Source organism: Serinus canaria, chromosome 1, assembly GCF_022539315.1.
Source record: "Serinus canaria isolate serCan28SL12 chromosome 1, serCan2020, whole genome shotgun sequence".
NCBI classification, from domain to species: Eukaryota; Metazoa; Chordata; class Aves; order Passeriformes; family Fringillidae; genus Serinus; species Serinus canaria.
Window position 1 is genome coordinate 75,362,069 of NC_066313.1, and position 20,080 is coordinate 75,382,148.

General features: G+C 36.7%; 1 protein-coding gene across 7 annotated transcripts in view; it reads right to left on the reverse strand.

Moving 5' to 3' along the window:
* DOCK9 (dedicator of cytokinesis 9) overlaps positions 1-20,080 on the reverse strand; it is a 113,170-nt gene that overhangs the window by 66,560 nt on the left and 26,530 nt on the right. For 4 of the 7 annotated variants that reach the window (XM_050979969.1, XM_030233985.2, XM_050979242.1 and 1 more), the window contains exons 2-3: positions 8,649-8,765; positions 964-1,053 (exon numbers count right to left, since the gene is read on the reverse strand). In XM_050979969.1, coding sequence (XP_050835926.1) covers positions 964-1,053; positions 8,649-8,765 — 207 coding nt within the window. Of the gene's footprint in view, positions 1-963; positions 1,054-8,648; positions 8,766-16,106; positions 16,383-20,080 lie in introns of those variants that run through there. The other 3 variants (XM_030233987.2, XM_050980750.1, XM_018908787.3) reach the window with 1 other exon arrangement.

Consider the following 20,080-nt stretch of genomic DNA (forward strand, 5'->3'; position numbering starts at 1 on the left):
TTAATACTTGCCAAGCAATTGTTTCAGCAGAAACTCATTAAACTCCATGAACCTCTAACACTCTACCTCTAACACTCCTCCCTCCTCTTGTCTATCCTCTTCAAATTTATCTCAGAAATGTTTAAGGTTAGGTATTAAGGGTATTTATCAGTGTGGATAAAACACTTTGATGTAGATTCAGCTATGTGGAGCTCCTTCAGTTTTATTAGAGTTACAACAGACACTTACTTGTTTTAGATGTTAAAATATCAGCTTAAAGCATATCAGTAGAAAACCAGTAGATAATACCCAAAAAAAAAAAGAAGAAAAATTGAACCTTTAATTCTTTAAAGGCTTCAACAAGATAATAAATGAAGAACAACCTCACAAAACCAAAGGAATGCCAACCTAAGCAAACAGTTCTGAGAAACTTTAGGGTTGAGGAAGTTTTTTCTACATATAGCATACAAGCTGAACAGTCACAATGAATTGTGGCCTCCACAAGTGTTACAGTTCTGGATACCTCTGTTCCAGCAATCTGTACAAGACTATTAGAAACAAAGTAAGAATGGCTGGTGTGAGAGACTTTATCAGAAAAAACAAGTCACAATGATTCATTCCAGATTTACTGTAGATCCAATATTATGCATTGAAATCACCCACATTCATCTGGAAAAGCCAAAATCATAATGAAGTGGAGGAGAAGCATCTGCAAAAGCCAATGACGCAAGCAAAATAATTAAAGTCTATCCTGTAAAACTTCTTTTCCAGCCACCAATGGAAAAAAAATACTGGGTTTTAATACTGGGTTTTCTTGGAAATTTTGCCTTGAAATAATTGACAAGTAGCAATAAATATTTTGTTCTTTTTCCAGGGCTTATTTTTCTGGTTTTTTTTTTTTTTTAAATGGCAAATGAAGGAGAAGAAAAACAAGTCAGGTATCATGTTGTTATTGCACACAGTCACATGCAACTGCAGTATTACCTCAGTTACAAACAGGCTCTGAGCTTCCTTCTCTGCATTTTCAGGAACAGTTGAACGAATGTATCGACTCTGCCGCTGCAACAATGCTGTCTGATAAACAACAAAAGCAATTAATGAAGCTTGCAATTAAAGGGGAGATGACACACCATGGCCACACTCAGTTACACCACTACAATGAAGAAAAAGCTCAGCAGAAAACATCCTATGAATATGATGTTTCAGAATAGCCAATTAGGGAGAATTTGTTTTCATTCAAGCAACATGTTCCTTCTTTCACAGTAAAAGTAAGACTGGAATCAGTTAGAAATAGATGCCATAGGACAGTTTTTTCCACTACATTGTCAACATGGGGAAGAAAACACTAGAAAAAAATAATTCCACCATGACAACACAACTCAAACATTCTGAAGACAGACATTAAGGTAGTGTTTTTGCTACACATAAAAACTATTATTCAAGGAAGGTAAGAAAACCACACCAAAATAAAAGAGTCATTTAACTGCAGATCTCAAGTGGCAAAAAATGAGACTAGCACTGTTTAACTGCAGGCTTAGAGAGAAGGTGTGAGTCACTGAAGTATATACACTTCAGCCTACCAAGTCAGAACTTATTCCTATCCTATGCCAAAACTCAGAGAGGCACAGGAAGGTTGCCAGAGAGCAGGAAATATCTGTGTGACCATGAAATTCTGCTTCTCAGAACCTGTGCTGAAGTAAGCCTTAGGATACATTTGTAAAGTGAAAAATATGAAAACTTAAGAAAATCTTCTTGACCACAAATGAAAATGACCACACAGCAATAGAACTTGGTTTTGCACTATATGGAAAGCTTAGGCCATCAAAGGTGAGCAAGAGAGTTTACACAGCCAGGGTCTGGAATGAGGTTGTGGTCCCTCCCCTGTTAGTTACAGGACTCCACACATCCAGGAAGGATCAGATAAAAATGTGACAAGAAAAAGCTCCACATGTTATGTTGAAAAACAAAAGTTATGCATAAGTATATTAGCTTAACTTATCTCTGTTGAGAGTCTGATCCATAAGGTGATTATTATCTTGGTCATTACCAAAGCCTCACTCCATTAACTGGGGAGGGTATTTAAGTAAGAACATTCAATTACAGTAAAGATTGAAAGGGGAAAAAAATAATCCCATAGTCATGGTCAACTAATTCATCTAGTCTAGAGCACTAAAAGAGACAATGCCAACTTCTTGGGTGGGAGAGGTGGGGAGGTATGAAAAACAAATACCACAAACCCCAAAATATTTCCTGGGACCAATAAATCTTACAAACTACAGTTAAAAAAACAAAAAACCAAACAGCAAGACAAAATACATTAATATGCTAACAGCATTTAAAAATGAAGTTTTCTTAATTATAGAAATATCTTCAAACCGTAATAGATATTTGTTTTTACAAGCTTTGGAAATAAAAACTTCTATTAAGAGTAATAAACTTCCTTAAGACCAGAATTTCTAGATACTATTCCAATGAAATAGTCTGCTATTTGATGAGAAATTATTTATACTTTATATAATGTATAAATATCACATGCAGTATTTACATATATTCTACAAGCATACAGTTATACTGTGCTTTCCCAAAAATATATTATCTTAAGAAAAACCAGAGACTAAGGTGACATCTTATCAGGCACTTTTCATGGGAAACCCATGAACTCATCAATCAAATTTTAACACTGTAGCATAATTTGGTAAAATTGAATTTGCTGAACATACTTTTAAAATGTCTGCTGCTCTTACCCTGCTACATAACTATCAATTCAATACTAAGGGCTTTTTTTCTAGTTGTTCACACATAATAAGATTTTTATCTTAGTGCTGTATCATATCAGTGACAAACCAGAAGAATCTGACTTGTCAGTTTTGTTCCTAATTGTCTTAATGCATCGTCTCCTTCTCAGCACATCCATCAGCTGCAGTAGGGCATCAAAGAGCCAGCAAATGCAAAGAGTGAGGTATTGTGATTTAGAGCAAGCTCCTAAAAATAATTACTTAAGCAGCACCATGATATTTTAAAAGCAAGCATGCACATAAATACAAAATAAATTCCAGAAGAAAAAATAGGAAAGGAATTATTGTCTTCTCAACAAACTCTCTTCACAATTACTTTGGCTGAACTGTTTTGTAGAAATGAAACTTTTCAATGCTCTGGGTTTGAGTGATCATTTGATTTATGGCAGCCTCAGGAACCATAAAGTGTTTGTCTCATGCTCTCAAAGAAAATTAAAAACCCCTTTCAATTAGTCTGCTGTCAAAACTAAGGAAGGCCACTTTTAACAGGAGCCAGGACTCACACACACTTATTGAGGCACACAGTTAACAGATTTTACTGACACAACTTCCTGACTGAGTCCCAGGGATTTAGGATATGTTGAGGTCTCAGAATAGAGAACAGCAGCAAGAACATTTCACCAAGTCAACCAAGGAGTCCCCAGCACCCAAAACCTGATGGAATATGGATTGTGAACCTGTCCACAAGGAGTGCAGACTGCAATGGATGCTTTTTCTGTCCCAAGGTTGTGTTTGCCAGTGAGACTGTTACCACAGAGGCTCATGTTCCAGATGCAGAGACAGAAATTGTTCTAGAATACTCAGTGGAAAAGAGGGCAAGCTGTGAGATCCTACCCTTAAAACAACCATGTGTCAGAAGTGACTTGACCTTTGCATGGGAAGTGTCAGATCCTTTGTATGGGAAGTGTCAGAACCTGTATTATAAAGTAATTTCCAAATTAAATTGATTTACAACAGTTTGCTAAAGACTTAAGGAAAAACACCAAATAGATTTGAAAGGGAAAAAGTAATAGAGAAATTACTTTGAACATTTAAAAATTAGTTATTTGAGGAGTTTAATTTGTGCTCTCTAAAATAAGGACATTACTTGGATATTTTTTTGCTTTTCCTCTACTGAAGATATGCCTTCTCATAGAATGACCTGGATTTAGTTTTACTTCTGCAAAGTAGGCACAAGATCTATTTTCAGAAGTACTTAACTCGCATTAAATAAAAGCTGAGAGCTTTAAGTGAAAGTGTGTTAAATCCAAATGGCTCAAACCCAGAAATAACAAAGGTGAAATGATGTCTAAGCTAGAGCACCAAACTGCCTTCAAAATAACACTGGGATAACTTTGCAAAGACAAATTTAACATGGGTAGGAATGCACCCACATTTTATTTGCTACAAGCAAATTTAGCCTGAATCTGCATTATTTGACAGGACAAAGGGGAATGGATTCAAACTGAAAGAAAGAAGTTTAGATGAGATATTAGGAAAAAGTTATTTACTGTGAGGGTGTTGAGGTACTGGAACAGGCTGCCCAGACAAGCTGTGGATGCTCCATCCCTGGAGATGTTCAAGGCCAGGCTGGAAAGCAAACCCGACCAAACTGGTCTAGTGGAAGGTGTTCCTGACTGTGCCACGGGGTTAGAACAAGATGATCTTTAAGATTGCTTCCCACCCAAACCTTTCAATGGTTTTATGATTTCCTTTAAAAATTGAGGTAGTACTCAAAACTTATGTATTTTGAAAGGAAAAAAAAACAGGTATTTAGATAAAGGGTGACTTACTGCCAAGCACACACTACTACTGCTTTGGGTTAAGGTTTCTTTAAATAATTTATCCACTGTGCAATTAAGATAAAAATCACCAATTCTGCAGTCACTGAACATACGACTTTAACGTGACCAACACCACCATGAAGGTGGCCTTTTTCAAACTACTGCTATTTTGTTATGAAGCCATTTCATTACTGAGCAAATCAATGAAATTCAGGTGAGAAATTTACAACAAGCCTTGAAGAGGCACAAGCTTGGATACAAGAGTATCCAATGGATATAGTAATTTACTGTTACAAAGGAATGGCTCTTCCTACCAAGAGGCTAGGAGAGGGATAGCCTTGAAAATCTGGCAGCATTGCTGTGACTGAGAGAAGCAAGAACATGAATAGAGATGTTCCAATGGGTGGCAGGAAAGTGGTTCTATCACCATAATTAACAAACACATTGTATAGGCACCAAAATGGAGGGCAAAAATGCAGCTAAAAATGAACAGACTACAAAGCATAAACAAAGTTTAGAAACCCCACTTACTAAGAATGAAAGCAAATTCAGTGATGCCAACAGCAAAACATGTCTCCAAACACAACATATCTGCCCCTATAAATTTGTTGAGAACAAAGGAGGGAGTCACCTGATAAGTGAATACAGGGCAGAAAACTCAGAGCTTGAGCTTGTGAAAAGCAGCTGAAACAATCTTCAAGTGGTAAATTTAAAAAGACTCAATATATGGAGACAAAGTTGCCGTTTAAGAGCTCTTCTGGTAACTACAGAAAAGCAAATCTTGCTATTATTTAAATATAACAGCATGAAAAAAAAACAAAAACTTGAAAGAAAAAATTACAAGCCTACTTCTTTTTTGGATTTGAAGCTCTGCACAAAGCAGAAATCATGTTCTCATGAAAAGTAAATGAACTGCTATCAAACATATATAAAAAGAGAGAAAACAGGTTTCATAACCTCAGCTAACCACACTTGGGACAGTGGCAAATGCAGTTAAGTGGAAATCTGGACAGGTTCCTCTAACTGGATAGCTAGCTGAAGAAAAATCCTTCCAATTTTATGAGTTGTCCAAGACTGGAGCATTTTCTTGCCCAAATGTTTCTTGGGTAGTGATTTGAGTTTTTAGAGCTGCTTCTGACAGCATGTTTAGAAAACAGTTATACCTGAACAGAAAAAGAGTTATTTTCCCCCTTGGTGTTGTTTTTTCCCCCTTCCCTCACTAGAAAATTTTAATCTGGAGGAAGAGAAAAAGAGAGGATGAGAGGAAAGCTATACGTGATCTAAAAAAGGTGAGTTGCTGTGCTTTTTAATTTCTGATACGGACCAAAAATTATTATTGGTGCTCCTTTAATACTACCTCCTCATACCTAACATATTAAATGTCAGTTATCTAACTGCATTACCTGAAAAAATCCAAATCAAGCACAAATATTTTTCCAATTTCTCTCTAAATAATTTAAACTTTAACATAAATTCAATGGTGGTATCATCAATGGTGCTTTTTTGAAAACATGCAGCTTCTTCTGTAATCTTCCAAAAATTCTAAAAGTGATATCTAGTACTTCAAGCTAAGTATTTTCCATGCCATTTTAAGTGCTAGTTTTAGGGCCATGCTGAACAAAAAAGCCTTACTCTTAATGTCATTATAAATTAACACTGCTGGGCTTCCTTTCCAGGCAAGGGTTTTTACATTGTAATCAATTTAATCTAAGTGTGAGGAAGAACTTTGCAAAGATAAAAACTGAATGCTCTGAAAGGAAATAGCTTGAACAGGTTTCTAGACAATGGTAGGCATTTCCACCTATAAACAGTCCTAAGTGTGTTTACAGGTAGTTCTAAATGGTCTAGCTCAGTATTTTAAATTTTTCTTGAGTGGGATGAGGCCAGTATCAAACATTTGAGCCACAGCTTACCCAAGAGCTACTCATACACTGAGTGACAGCCACAAAATAGAGCAACCAAAAAATACATGTGAAGCTGAATGGCAAACACAGATAATATGCCTTAATATTTTTAAATTATTCAAATGATACTGACAACTATATAATGAATAGTGATTTCAAACCTGTAAATACGGCTATGAAAAACTGAACAGGGTTAAACGGTTTAGGTTTCAAATAAAAATAATAAGCACTGAAGAGTTCTCTGACTTGGGAATATTTCCTTAATACATTAAATGACAGATTTAAATGCTTTGTGTTGTTGTTAACAAACTAGATAGATCAAAGTAGTGCAGAAGAGTCATGTGTAAACAAAAATATTTGGAGTTAGTTTGTGCCAGAAAGTCTTCGAAGGAAATAAAAGTTTGACAATACAGTTTGATAGCACAAACCTGTCTTCATGTAAATCACACATAAAATGAGACTCTGCCAAAACTGGGAAACCCAGAAAACTTGTTCAGATATTGTACTGATGAGGGATAAAGAGAGAGAAAAAGTGACTATATTCCAAAAGAGTGACTACTTGAAGGAAATCTTCCAGTGTAACACACACTTTAATGCCTGCCTGGATGAAAATCTGACCACAGAACCCAAACAAAGGATGACAAAAGCCAATACCATCTATGACAAAATTCAGTCTTTCCTTTTGAAGGATGAGACTGAGCTATGGACTAGCCTCATTCATACAGGCCCAAGGATAAGAATTGCAGGAGGTCACTAGAAATAGCAGTTAAACACTTCAGCCATACCCCCAGACTGCTCAGACAAAATGCCTGAGGATATTCTTAATGGGTTTGCTTCCTCTCCACTGATATTTCAGAGATGTTCAATAGAATGCCCCTGGTAAGTGAACCAGTCAATCAGATAAGAGCACACTTAGCAGAAGTAACCTGGATTCCTCTTGATCTGTGCTACTGAGGAGACACACTGCAGAAGGGGATTTTAGTGGTGTAGTCCACTCACATTTTTCAGTCCCAAAGCCAACACCAGGTGCAGGGTATCATCCTGAGAGAGTCTCTATTTGAAACTTGTCTTGGTACAACATCTTTTTCACAAGTCTTACTCTTATAAACTTCCATGTGTGGCTGGGAACACATGAAGCCCAAATTCCTCTCTAAATAACTGCACCTTCCCAAAGCCCACATTCTTTAGCTGAGAGTGGGAAGACTCCAAGTAGAGTTATTCATGTCAGAATCAAAGAAAAAGAAGCCCCCAGACTGTATTAAAAAGAGAGTCCAGCTGCATGCAGGCAAATACTCTAATAGGCCAGAGAAAATTCATTAAAAATTCAAGATGTAATTTATAGGATTTTAAATGTCCTTCTGTAGAATATACCAACTTACCATTAACCTTCCCTACAGTAAACAAACTTAGCTTCAACTACTTGGTTGAATAAAATTAATTTACAGACTGTTCAGGAGTCTGCATATTTTCAAATAGACATTTTGAGTGCAGGTATGGGCATGTGGACAAGAGACTTTCATCACTATTTACTCCAACTCCAGTGTCTAAGATTCTTAGCAGTTATCCTAACAAGATCTACAACAAGATTTTTTAAAAAGTGTACTGAAATAAACTATTTATTTCGATAAACATTGTCATTTTACAAAAAATAACAAGATTATCACTAAGCTTGGTTCAGTCTGGCTTAATCAAGTCAGAAACTCTGTTATGTAAGGGGTATTTTACTAGAACACAGTTTTGGCTGGGCTGATGCAGCTAAGAGTAGAAGACTGCATTTGAACAGGTTCATGTCCTTCACTATTAAAAATGGGGGGAAAAAAATCAGTTTAAGAATTAAAGAAAGCAGATGCTTTTTTTAAACAGTCATCACATAATTTCCTACATTGGAAAGGGAGGGGGAATCCTGAAAGTGACTGATTGCCTACTTCAAAAGGCAGCAAAATTGTTGAGTTGCAGTAGACTTTATAATATGATCAGATGAGGAAATTGTGCCATTTCTTCTGTACCCAAAAGAGTTAATCAAGCAGGGTAATGGGACTCACAGCAAAGACTTTGTGCAGATTTTTGGAGCTAAAGAGAATTAAGAAACAAAGAAATAGGAAGCTATCACCTCATGGCTCCCACTACTAAAAACCTGGGGTAAAAAAACAAACCAACTCCAAACAAACAAAAAAACTCCACAACAAAACCAGGGTGGATTAAATTACCTGGAAGTCATCATAAGGGAACAGTAGCATCTCACGTAGAGGATCATTCAAAATCTGTGTTTTCCTCTGAACAATGACATTTTCATAGTCTATTGGTTCTATAAGTTTTGGTTTTGCCTGCAGGAAAAAAGAAAAAATCAAAATAAATTTAGATATATTGAGGGAAAATTAAAATTGTTGACTTATTCTAGAAGTTACTCTTTAAAAGATTGGCAGGATTATATTGCATCTACATCAAAAACATAGAGTGTTCAAAATGCAGACTTTGTCATGTTACACCATATGGGGAAGTGCAAGTGACAATTAGAGATAAGCATGCTGACTGCCTCAGAACTATTTCACAAAATCCAGTAAGCCAGAGCTTATTAACATAATCACATATGTATTCTCACTGCAAAAAAATTATAAGAAAATTACTAGTCTCTTATGTTGCCTTTGCCTGATACAGCCCAAAAAGCTCTGATCTGGGTTTAAGAGGAATGAAAACAACCTCAGCTCAAAGACTGAGCTGTGTTTTAATTCAGCAGTAACCTGCAGCAGGGGCAGGTTAATTGACATTCCTCCTTCTTTCTACTTTTTTTTTTTTTTTTTTTTTTTCAAAATTCCCATAGGCCATCTCCTTCCCTCTTAATTGCACATGTAGCTTTCCTCAGTAACTGTGCATTGACTCCACATTAAAACTCCTTTCCACAAATGAGGCATTACAGCTGCCCCTGCACAATCAGACAGAGAAAAACCTTCACCCTGCCAAGCATTCTCTTAAGTGGTCAGATGGCAAAAGCAGGTTTAGACAGAGCTCTGAACAAGGCACCTCTGCCTTGGAGTGTGCAAACTAATGCAAAGATGGGGTTACAACCCAGCTTGAACTTTCTGCAACTAAAATCCAGCTTCACAGTAACAGACATAAAATTACATATTTTTTCACAAGCAACTATTACAAGAGACTTTAAAAATTATACTTTCTCAAGATCAGTGGTACTAATTTACAGGTAAGGTACATTAAAGATAGTTGTAGCAATACCAGCTTCTGTCATCATTATAGGTAAAATGACAAGACAAGCCTTCCATATTGTTTTGTATAACTCATGATAATGACCTCCCAAATTCTAATTGTCCTACACAGAACAAATATCTCTATCAGTAACTGCTGTTGATCACTAGTATATTAATAATATTCCTGAGAAACCCTATAGTTGTTTTCTTCAACCAAAAGTGAATCAAATAAATTTTTTTGTCAAGGAATTAGGAAAGCTTTGGTCAGAGAAAGTTACCAAAGTTTTCAGGGTTACTCCACAGGCTATTTAAAAGCTATCTGAGATTCCCTCACATGTACCACACAGTAGTTTTATTGGCAAGAAAAATGTGGGAACATAATAAAGCATAACAGCTGAAGAGGCAAAAAAAAAAAGCAAAGTCTAGAAAAATCTACCAAAAATTATGAACAAAATGTGGCTTTGTTAAGAAAAGTAGCTAGCATTTACAATCATACAGGAAGGATTTACTAGAAGTTCATTGGCTATGCAACAACATACTCAGCACAGACCAATACTTCTAAGAGCCATGATTATTATGCTGTGTTTGAGATTTTTCTGCTCAGATGAGATGGGAAGGGCTGTTCAGTTCACTCCATATTGTACTCTGACACATTCAGAGAGCTTCTCACCTGAACCCCAGCTACTGCCTCATTTCTCCTGTCATTCATGAACATGAGTTATCACAAAGCCAAGAACCAATGTCAGTGTCCATCAGAAAAGGCTTAGGTTAATGTTCATGCACCCTTCTGCAGTTGAAATGGTTGGACAATTTAGCTCAGAAAAGCATAAGGCCAACACAACCTAAGAGAAGGTTACATTTTTTCTAATGTACTGATTACACAAAATATTTTGGTTGCAAGTTTGCATTTGACTGCTGCAGTGAATCCCAAACTGATGAAATTATGTGCTCCACACTTCCTTAACACCTTGTCCACCCAACTATTTGAAACACTTCCTATATACTGACACTGCAAAACTACCCCTTCACAAAATTTCAGATTGAGCAGTCCCACTCCAAAGGATTGTCATAGCCTGTTCTGATTCCAAATAAACTACAGTAACTTCACCTCTTCCAACTCATTCACTAGGGCAATAACTGTCCATTACAAATTTTCTTCCTTAAGTACAGAGAGATAACAGGACACCAAGAGCATTTCAAACTTTACTGATCTATAAGTGAAGTACAAGGCAACACATCAGCCAGAAAACAAAACACCCTTTGCTCACCTTTCTCTCACTTTCAGTGACAGGTCTCTCTCTACCTATGCAGGCAAGCAAGATGCCCACCTGCCAACCACTGAGCCTGAGCTCTTATGGATTACACTCTTTCTTACATTAAAGAAAGGTTTAGAGACGACTACAGCAATGTGGCCCAGTCACTCCTTTTGGACAAGTCTGCCTTTTCCATGTGACCCCTCCTTCTCAAGAGTTTGTCATGAGAAATTATACACAGAAATTATTATTGCTGTGGTGACAGGTTGGTTTGAGAGTGGTGCAAGATGACTGACCTTTAGGAGAAACACAAATAAATTCTGCAAATTAAACTGTGCAGAGAAGGACCATTTGATTTGTGTAGACAGTCTTTGCAGTCAGCTGAAAAGGTTTGGCTTCACAATTGCCTTAAAGCAACTAAAAGCAGGGCTGACACCAGAAGGACCCTTCCCCTCTCTCATGGCACGTTTCTGAGAAGTGTGGCCTTCTCACACAAAAACCAGCAACTGAGCCAGAGCTTTTGTGACAGATGAGGAGGTGATCTGGCTTGAGAGAATTCCTTCCAAGCAGGGGCCTTCCAGTCAGACTGTGTCTGAAATGCTGATCTGACGCTGTATGACCACTTGTGGCAATTTGGGGAGCTTTTCAAAGGAAAGAATAAACACATGCTTGGTCAATATTGTCAGAAAGCTCATAAAGCAGGACAGTTATTATCTGAACTAGCAAGTGGATAGATCACAGCCCAATTCCAGAGCCTGGTAGCAAGGGAAAGCTGTCATCTCAAATGGGTAAAGAATTTTGACCTGGTGTTGCACATGATCAGAACTCTCATCCACTTCTGCCTGGTGCTGAAGAGCTATGTCCATCCTCCTGTTAATTCTCTAGGGAAGGTGACAGGTGAAGACTGGAAGAACCAGTCCTCCACCTGGAAGAAAGCTAGTTCTGGCTTCTCTCATTTTACCAGCAAAACCAGGGGAAAAGGATCACTTTTAAAGAAAATGCAACTAAAATTCTTAAACGGGCATGCAAACACACACTTGTCTAGCACAGCTAATTCAAAACCCAAAAATGCAGCTTTAAAAATCATCCAATTAATTGCAAATGCCTCTCTTTGCCCTGTAGTCACAAAACTGGCTTGCCACAACTATAAAATTCATTAAAAGGAATCTTAAAAGAATATAAGCTTTGCTTACATTTTGTTTGCATGCCATAAACTCAAGATTAAAAAGAAGTCCTCCCTCATGAGAAGCTTTTAAAGAATCTAAAGCTCACTGGAGCTGAGGTCTTAAATACAGACTTCTCCTATTTAATCAGTGAGGTACTTGATTTGCAGAAATATCATTTATGTAAAAATTAATAAAGAATTTGCTTCCTTGGGTTTCTCCTAAATGTTACTCATTTCTTTCTTAGTCATTTGTCAGAATCAAAAGGAAGAGGATGTTTTATCAGTTTGGACCAGATATGAAAAAAGAAAACAATAAACAACACACTGATACTGGCATGTAGCCAGACGTAAAACAGCGAAAGGAAGCAGATTCTCTCTCAGGCTCTTCTACATTATTAAAAATAAATCTGGTCTATTACTTCATGTAATATAAAAGAAAATATGATGGGTAGTTACACGATTGTTAAATATGATTTATGGACCAGCAGACACAGATAAAACTCAGCCCAGTTAAAACTGCAACATCAACTTTATAGGCACTAAAAGTCAGTCTTTACAATAAGGCTTAACTTTTCCTATTAATCTGCAGCCAACAACATTTTTATTTCTGTAATCTAGGAAAATGCACAAGAGCACATGTTCATGGCTGGTCTCAAGCCAGCCAATGCTATATTTTTGAAAGATAAAAGAGCAAATTTTCTGTCATACCATTTTGGGTTTTGCCTGAGTATTATAAGGATGGAAACTTATCAGAAATAGGAAATATTTCAAAACAGCAGTTATGACACCCACACAGCAAGCATTTTAATCTGTCAGAATACAGTATATATATTTGGACAAGCAGTGTCAAAATTCATCAGATAAAATAAATTTTAAGCTAAGAGTTCAGTGATTACCTACACTACACATTCCAGAAAAAAACCCACAGGACATGTTTTTCCTGCATCCTTAAATTGAGACAATTATTATTGTCCAATTCTCTTCTCAGAAAACAAAAGATGGTAAGGCTAAGCAGACTGAATATTGTTAGCCTCCTGCTACAGAACATGATTTCCCTTATAAAAACATGTTTGGCTTATACACCTGCAAATTACCAAGTTCCCATAAGGAGTAAAATGGAGCTACAGGCACTAGCAGGAAGCAGCATATAAATAGATGAATAGGTGTTATGCACTTCTTAATAGTGGCCTGAGGAAAGCCACTGTGGACATACAATAAGATTATTTAATACTAAACATGGGTAACAGCTCCATGTGTCTTACTATCCCATAATAAACTAAAAATAAATTGCCCAGCTTGATGTTTTAAAAATTAATTCAAGAAATTATTTGCATTCTAGAGCTTACTTTTAACTATTACATTTTATACTGCCAGCAAGTTTCCAAGCAGAAAGATGACCTCCAAAAGATCCAACTTCTCAGAAACATCATCTGTTTTGATAAGCAGTTACTACTTGTGACTATCAAAAGGCAGCTGGACAGCAGGAATATTCATCCAGTAACTTCTGCAACAGCTAGCACAACAACAGCAGCTCATCCCAAGCAGGGTTTTGAGGCACCACCTGGAAAATCTAAATGCTTTTTCCATGGGCTTTTCTTGCTTGTTAACCTCAAGGGCAAAGTTATGACACAATGTAATTGAAATCACAACGACACAAAGGAGCACACACACTGACATACTGACACTGAAAGCAGCAGATGACTCTGTGAACCCACACACCTAATCAGGAAAAGTTAATTCTGGCACAGCACTCAATCAAATAACATTGGTTCAATAACACATGGGATGCTTCCAGTTATAGATACCCAGCTCCCTCAATACTCCGACAGACTCTCAGTGAGCTACAGTTAAAAAAATTAAATTAATATGACATAAATTAATATCACAAAAAACCTGTTGCTTCCTGACAGTTGATTCTATCTCATCTTTATAAAGAATACTTAAATTGAGTGCTAGGCAAATCACATCATATTTGCACAAAAGGAATACATCCACACTTGAAAAAATATTTCAGACAATAGTCAATGAGAAGTATTGCTAGAGTAAACCAGAAGCCTACACTTTCATATGCTCTGAGGATTGCTATTTAATGTAATTCCCAGGGGTTTAACCCAGGAAACAAGAATTTCTGCTGTTTAGAATTTGTTACAGCAACTAGCAACTTTGTCAGTCTTAGTTATTTCCTCACTGCACGCTGCACCAAGCACAGGGTACCTACCTTCACTGCGCCAATAAAAACTGACTGCAACATCACAGCCCAATGAAATAAAAAAGGACCCAAATGTCAATGTCAAATGCAACAGACCTTACTTTTTGCTTTGTGCCTGGCAGCACACTTGCTGCAGGTTACTTGCATCCCTTAATCTAGCTTTCCCCAATAACTAGACAATAGGGATCTATAATTATGCTATATATACACTTGTATATATATATATATATATATATATGTGTGTGTGTGTGTGTGTGTGTGTATGTAAACAGATTAAGAACAAAAGAGTAACTGAAACGACAGTGAAGACATTTTTAATGTGACCTATGCAAAACCTAAATGTTCTTCCCTTTAAATATTGACCTTTGTGTTGAATGCATGCACTTCACCCAAAAATGAAAAAAAAGAGAGCAAACACTGGAGGTATATTATTCCATTAACATTAAATTAAGTAGCATTTGAAATATTATAAAGAGGTACTTAATAAATGGTGATAAGTAAACACAATATTGTGTTATACTTTTTTTCCTTCTTAAATAAGTACATGTGCTTTGCTGATTAGGTGCAGTACTCCAAGTATTTGCAGAAACACTAATATCCTCTCTGAGTATTCATGGGGGAATAAAAACAATTCTAAATAAAGTTAAACATTCCAAAGGCAGGAAAGCACACAGAAGATTAGCTCATATTGTACTGATGAAAATCTGGACCAGAAATCAGAACACACCCATCCAAAAAAATCCCACATTCTTATAACAACTCTCTGAATAGAACAAAACCAAAAAAAAAAAAAAAACAGTGACAAGGAAAAGAAAGTCTCTCTTACTAGCACACAAGTAAGCTTTCAGTTATATACAGTAACAATTCCCAAAAAGTTACAGATGAGTATTACTAAATGCAGATGGCCGAAATGTTTTAGTTCAATTCTTAAATACATAGTGTGAAGCTCAAACAAGGTGGGGGGGGGGGCACTACAATTTGAGGATCACCCCACTAACTTCAACTACAGGCAGACAAAGAGAGGACCATCAGCAGCAGCAATTAAGCATGAAACAATACTAAATGAAGTTGAAATTTTAGTAAGAACTATCAAAGTACTTCTTTCTACTGATATACAAGTACTAATTTACCAATTTTCCTTTGAACAGAATTAGTGGATTCATTACTATGTTCTCTTGCTGTACCATTAAAGTTCCAACAGAACTAAGTGTCTAGCAGTGTTTCAGACAAAATAGTTCTTATTTGATTATTTCCCCCACAGACAGAAAATTTCCCTTTTACTTCACTGGAAGCTATTTTAAAACTTTAAATTCCTAAATAATTTGCATTGAAAGAATTGAAAGATAAGTCCTTTAACAGATAGATAGATTCTTTAACAGAAGTAGTCATTAATTATTTAGATAGTTCTTTGATCATTTAAGTAAAATTTAACTGTTACACACACACTTTAGGAAGTTCAAAGATACATTAACTGGAAGATATGCTGGGCAGTTAAAAAACAGAGGTGCTAGAAAGAGTTTTAAAGCATATCCAGTTTTCATGCTAGGTTCACAGAGCTGTATAAATATGCTAGATAGAAGAGGCTGAAAAGCAGCTAGTCTGAAAGCCAAATTCCAAAGTCACACTCAAAGAGAACCAAAGACCTGGTAAACTAGAACAGTAAAAATCAATTAAAAAGGCAGACAACACACAGAGAATCAAACCTAAATCCTAAATGCAAATTATTCACAAGTAAGAATGCTGGAACTTCTCATCTGCATCAGATTTAGAAGTTTTTCATTGACAGAGAGAACAGGAATTTTTAAAGGGAAGAGGCAGCTTGTTTAAAGAATTCTTACCAGCACAAGCACAGGACTCTCCGCTTGCACTTCACAAGGACCTGCATCCTTGCCTTTCTGTGGAGATTCTACAGTAAGCTCTTTCTTAGGATTTCTGTTTGTTCTTGCCTGCATTCTTTCATTGAAAATACAGACAGCAGCAAAACTGTATGGTTTTTGGCATCAAAGTAATCCACATGCCAGTGATTCAGTGAAAACAAAAGCTTTTTCCCTGGCACAAGCAGCACAAAGTACAAACTAGTCTAACTTCTCAGCTGCAGTTTGCTAAATCTGTTATGGTGGGAATGCATGACAGACAAAGGCCAGCCCCTAAACATGCTGTACTCCTCTGGGGAAGGAAAAGAAAAAAAAAAAAGGTGGATCCATTTTAACGCCTTAATGTTATGAGCCAAACACAAAAGAGAATGTGCATATCTAAAATTACTGTGTAAAACTGGCTGAGTATTTTACAGCATGTATAAAATCAAGCTTTGAATAATTCAAAAAGATTTTTAGGGTAAGAATTAGGCACTTATTGACAACAGGAAACCCTAAGGATTGTGCTTTTTAAATTTTTTTGCATTAATGTCACTTACTCAGGTGCTATTAACAATCCACCACTAACCAAGGACATAAGGACATGCTCCCTGAACAGATACACTGCTCTTTTGTGGGGGTAGAGTGGGCATGACCTTTTTTATCTAAGTGCTAAATCCGTATTAAAAGTTTCACTTAACACCAACTTGCCTTTAGAGTAAAAATCTTACATATTCCACAAAGATACTAACTCAAAATAGAATTCAAAAAACTTAACTCTTCAACTACCAATATCCCTCTGCCTCTTTCCTCTCTTCAGGCAGTTAGCTCACTTCTGTACTGCACATTATTTGTGCTCATTCCTCACTCCTCACAACCCTTCAACACTGTAGGTGTCCGTGACTGATCAGCATCCAAAAACACGGAGATGACAACACAACAAAATCTTCAAACATTTTGAGAGAAGATGCTTAGGAAGAAGACACTTCTGCAGCCATGAAGAGCAGCCAGCCATCACTCGCTGCCCCTGGCCAGTACAAAACCCTGCAGGGTGTCAGCCTTGTCTTGTGAACAGCTTGCAGAAGTGTCTCTTGGCCTCAGGATATCCAGGCTACAGCAGCGCTCAGTAGTTGCTCTCTTCATTCCAGTCCTTAATTACAACATCAACTCAATCACAGAATTCACAGAATCACAAGGTTGGAAGAGACCTTCAAGCTCATCAAGTCCAACTCATACCCCAACACCTCAACTAAGCCATGACACTGAGTGCCACATCCAGTCTTTTTTTAAACACATCCAGGGATGGTGACTCCACCACCTCCCCAGGGAACAAGTCATGCTTCAACTTTGCTTTTTTAACCCAACCTACTTGCTTTACCATAGCACTACTTACAGCCACTGTCCAGCACGCACATACAGTGGCAAATAAGAAGCAGCAATTTTATTGGAATAATTTTTGAGCAATTGCAAAGGAATTTTGTATGCAACCTAGCTGACATTTTTGGAAATTTTTAAGGTTTGACTACTCCAACTTCCCCACATAGCAGTTTCAGCTAAATTCCTAAAAAAAAAAAAAAAAAAAAAAAAAAGTGAATGGTGATGAGCAGTTTTCTCCAGGTTTTAGGTTTTGAGAGGAATATTTTGGTTCTCCCTTTGTTTCTTTTCAACACTAATGACTTGCAACCTCCAAGTTCAAAAACCTCAGTAGCTGTATTTACCAAGCAAAAATACATCTGAGAGAAAATTCAGCTCCCTGGAGAAACATATCCTTATTTTAGACTCTCTGTCTACTAAGAAACCAGACAGCTGTGGAAACTAAGCCACCACCTTCATTCAGTTATCAGTTCTCTTGGGACAGTTAGTTATCTCAGTTCAATATAATTCACATCCTAAATTTAATTTGGCATGAGCTTTTTTTCTATTCTGTAATAGAAGAGAAAGTCACCTTAAACTGCAGAAAGCAGATGAAGTTGTGGAGAAGCACAACTATTCTACTTTATTGCTAGCATTCTTAAGAAGGCACCACTTGAGGCACAGGTTTCTTATTCTTCAGACCTAAGACTTTGATTTCCCGTTCTCTTCCTCTTCTCTCCACTCTCACACTTGCATAACACACTCCTATTTCAGCCTGCACTCATGAAGTTGAGTCTGAACAAGTCTGAAATTGTGTCCACAATGCAACTGCATTTCTAAAGAATGGGCAAAAGAAATAATAACATTTATTTATTGTCCAGACAATAATGATTGTTTCTGACTGTTTCTCTAGGAAATACAAGTTCAATCCATGTACTTTTTAAGCTGCCTCTCTCATACTGAGAAACCAAACTCCAGAAAACAGTTCTTTATGAAGCTTCATTAAGAGTTAAGAAGGAAACCAGCAGTTTAGTCAAATTTACAAAACAGATCTTCCTGTGTATAAAGCAAGGTACACAATAGTTCAGGAACATTTAGTTACACTTTTTATTTTGCACCAGCCCCCTTTGTTTTCAGAGAACGGAAGCACAGAACAGCTTAGACTAAATTACACCATTACTTGAGGATGCAGCTGCCAAACAGGAATTTGTTTCATTGAGATGGTCTGCAATTATACTTAACTGCAACCAGAAATGCACAGCCCTATTATGCAAAAGGCATTTGTGAACACTCACACTAATAAAGACTTAAAAATTATATACACTGTAAGTAGTATTTCTTCTGCTTAATTCAACAAAGGATTCTTCTTCTAAATGGCAGCATTATTTTACCCTACTCAGGTACTTCTCCTGAATGCATCTGGATTACTTTAATTCAGTGTAAATGTGATTTTCTTTCCCTGCCATTCTTCCTATTCTTCTCCAAATGTGATGAGGGACAAGAAGAAAGCCAACAGGCTAACATTTTTTACAACATCAGTTTAAAGATATAGAAGCTATTTTTCCTTATGAATGACTCATGCAGTTTCTAGCTTTCATTTCATTCACAGATATACCATTAGAAGAGGTTCTTTCATTTAACAAAACCAGAAATGTGAGGCAATACCTCTGCATCTGTATCCTGCATGAAATAGACCTTAACTGCCAAACTGATGAGTACTTCCAACAATTTAATTAATTTTAAAATACTTAGGGGGGAAAAACAAACAAACAAAAAACCACAGCAAAAATATCAAAGCAAACCAAACAAACAAAATCCCAAGAGATATTGTTTTCCAGGCATCACACAATCAAAATATTTAAGCTACTTTAATAAAGACATGTATTGAAACAATTTACCAATAATACAGTAAAATTCAAAAAGTGAAAGATGAAAAAACCAGAACTTTAAGACATGATGAAACTTTTATTATCCTTTTACATGACTTGGAGTTTTGACCACCTTAACTGCAATTAAAAAAAAAGGTAACTAAAAAAATACTCTGTCGCATCAGTCAGTTAGTTACCTCAATAATGATCTACAGAAAATCCAGGAATATAGTGCACACACAGAAAATGGCACTGTGCAAAAACTGACTGCATTTCCAACATGGCTCTCAAAACTGGAGGAAATGACTAGCTAGAGACCTATCTGCAAAATAACTCACACTGTTATGGAAACAATGCAGTTCATCTTTTTGCAAGCATTGTGGCTTGAAGGACTTCACATGGTACTTTTAGGAACCATAGTTTTCACACCACTTCCAACAGCCAAATATTTGGCTCTCTTCTTGCATCACACAGTCCCAAGGAACAGCCTAAGTAATTACAAAATTACATAGGTAACAAAGTTCTCAGGAGTGCTGGCATACCCCAGTGATTCATCCAGCCAATCTGCTGCCCAAAAGACAAAAAATTTGATTCTTTCAAATCACTTTTCACTTCAAGAACTTACTTGGCTAATGCACAGCATCACATAATAAAAAGTGAATGATGGTAAGGGAACAGGCAACATATGAGAACTTCCTCTGAACTTTAATTGAAGAAAAGATAACTGCCCAGCCTCTG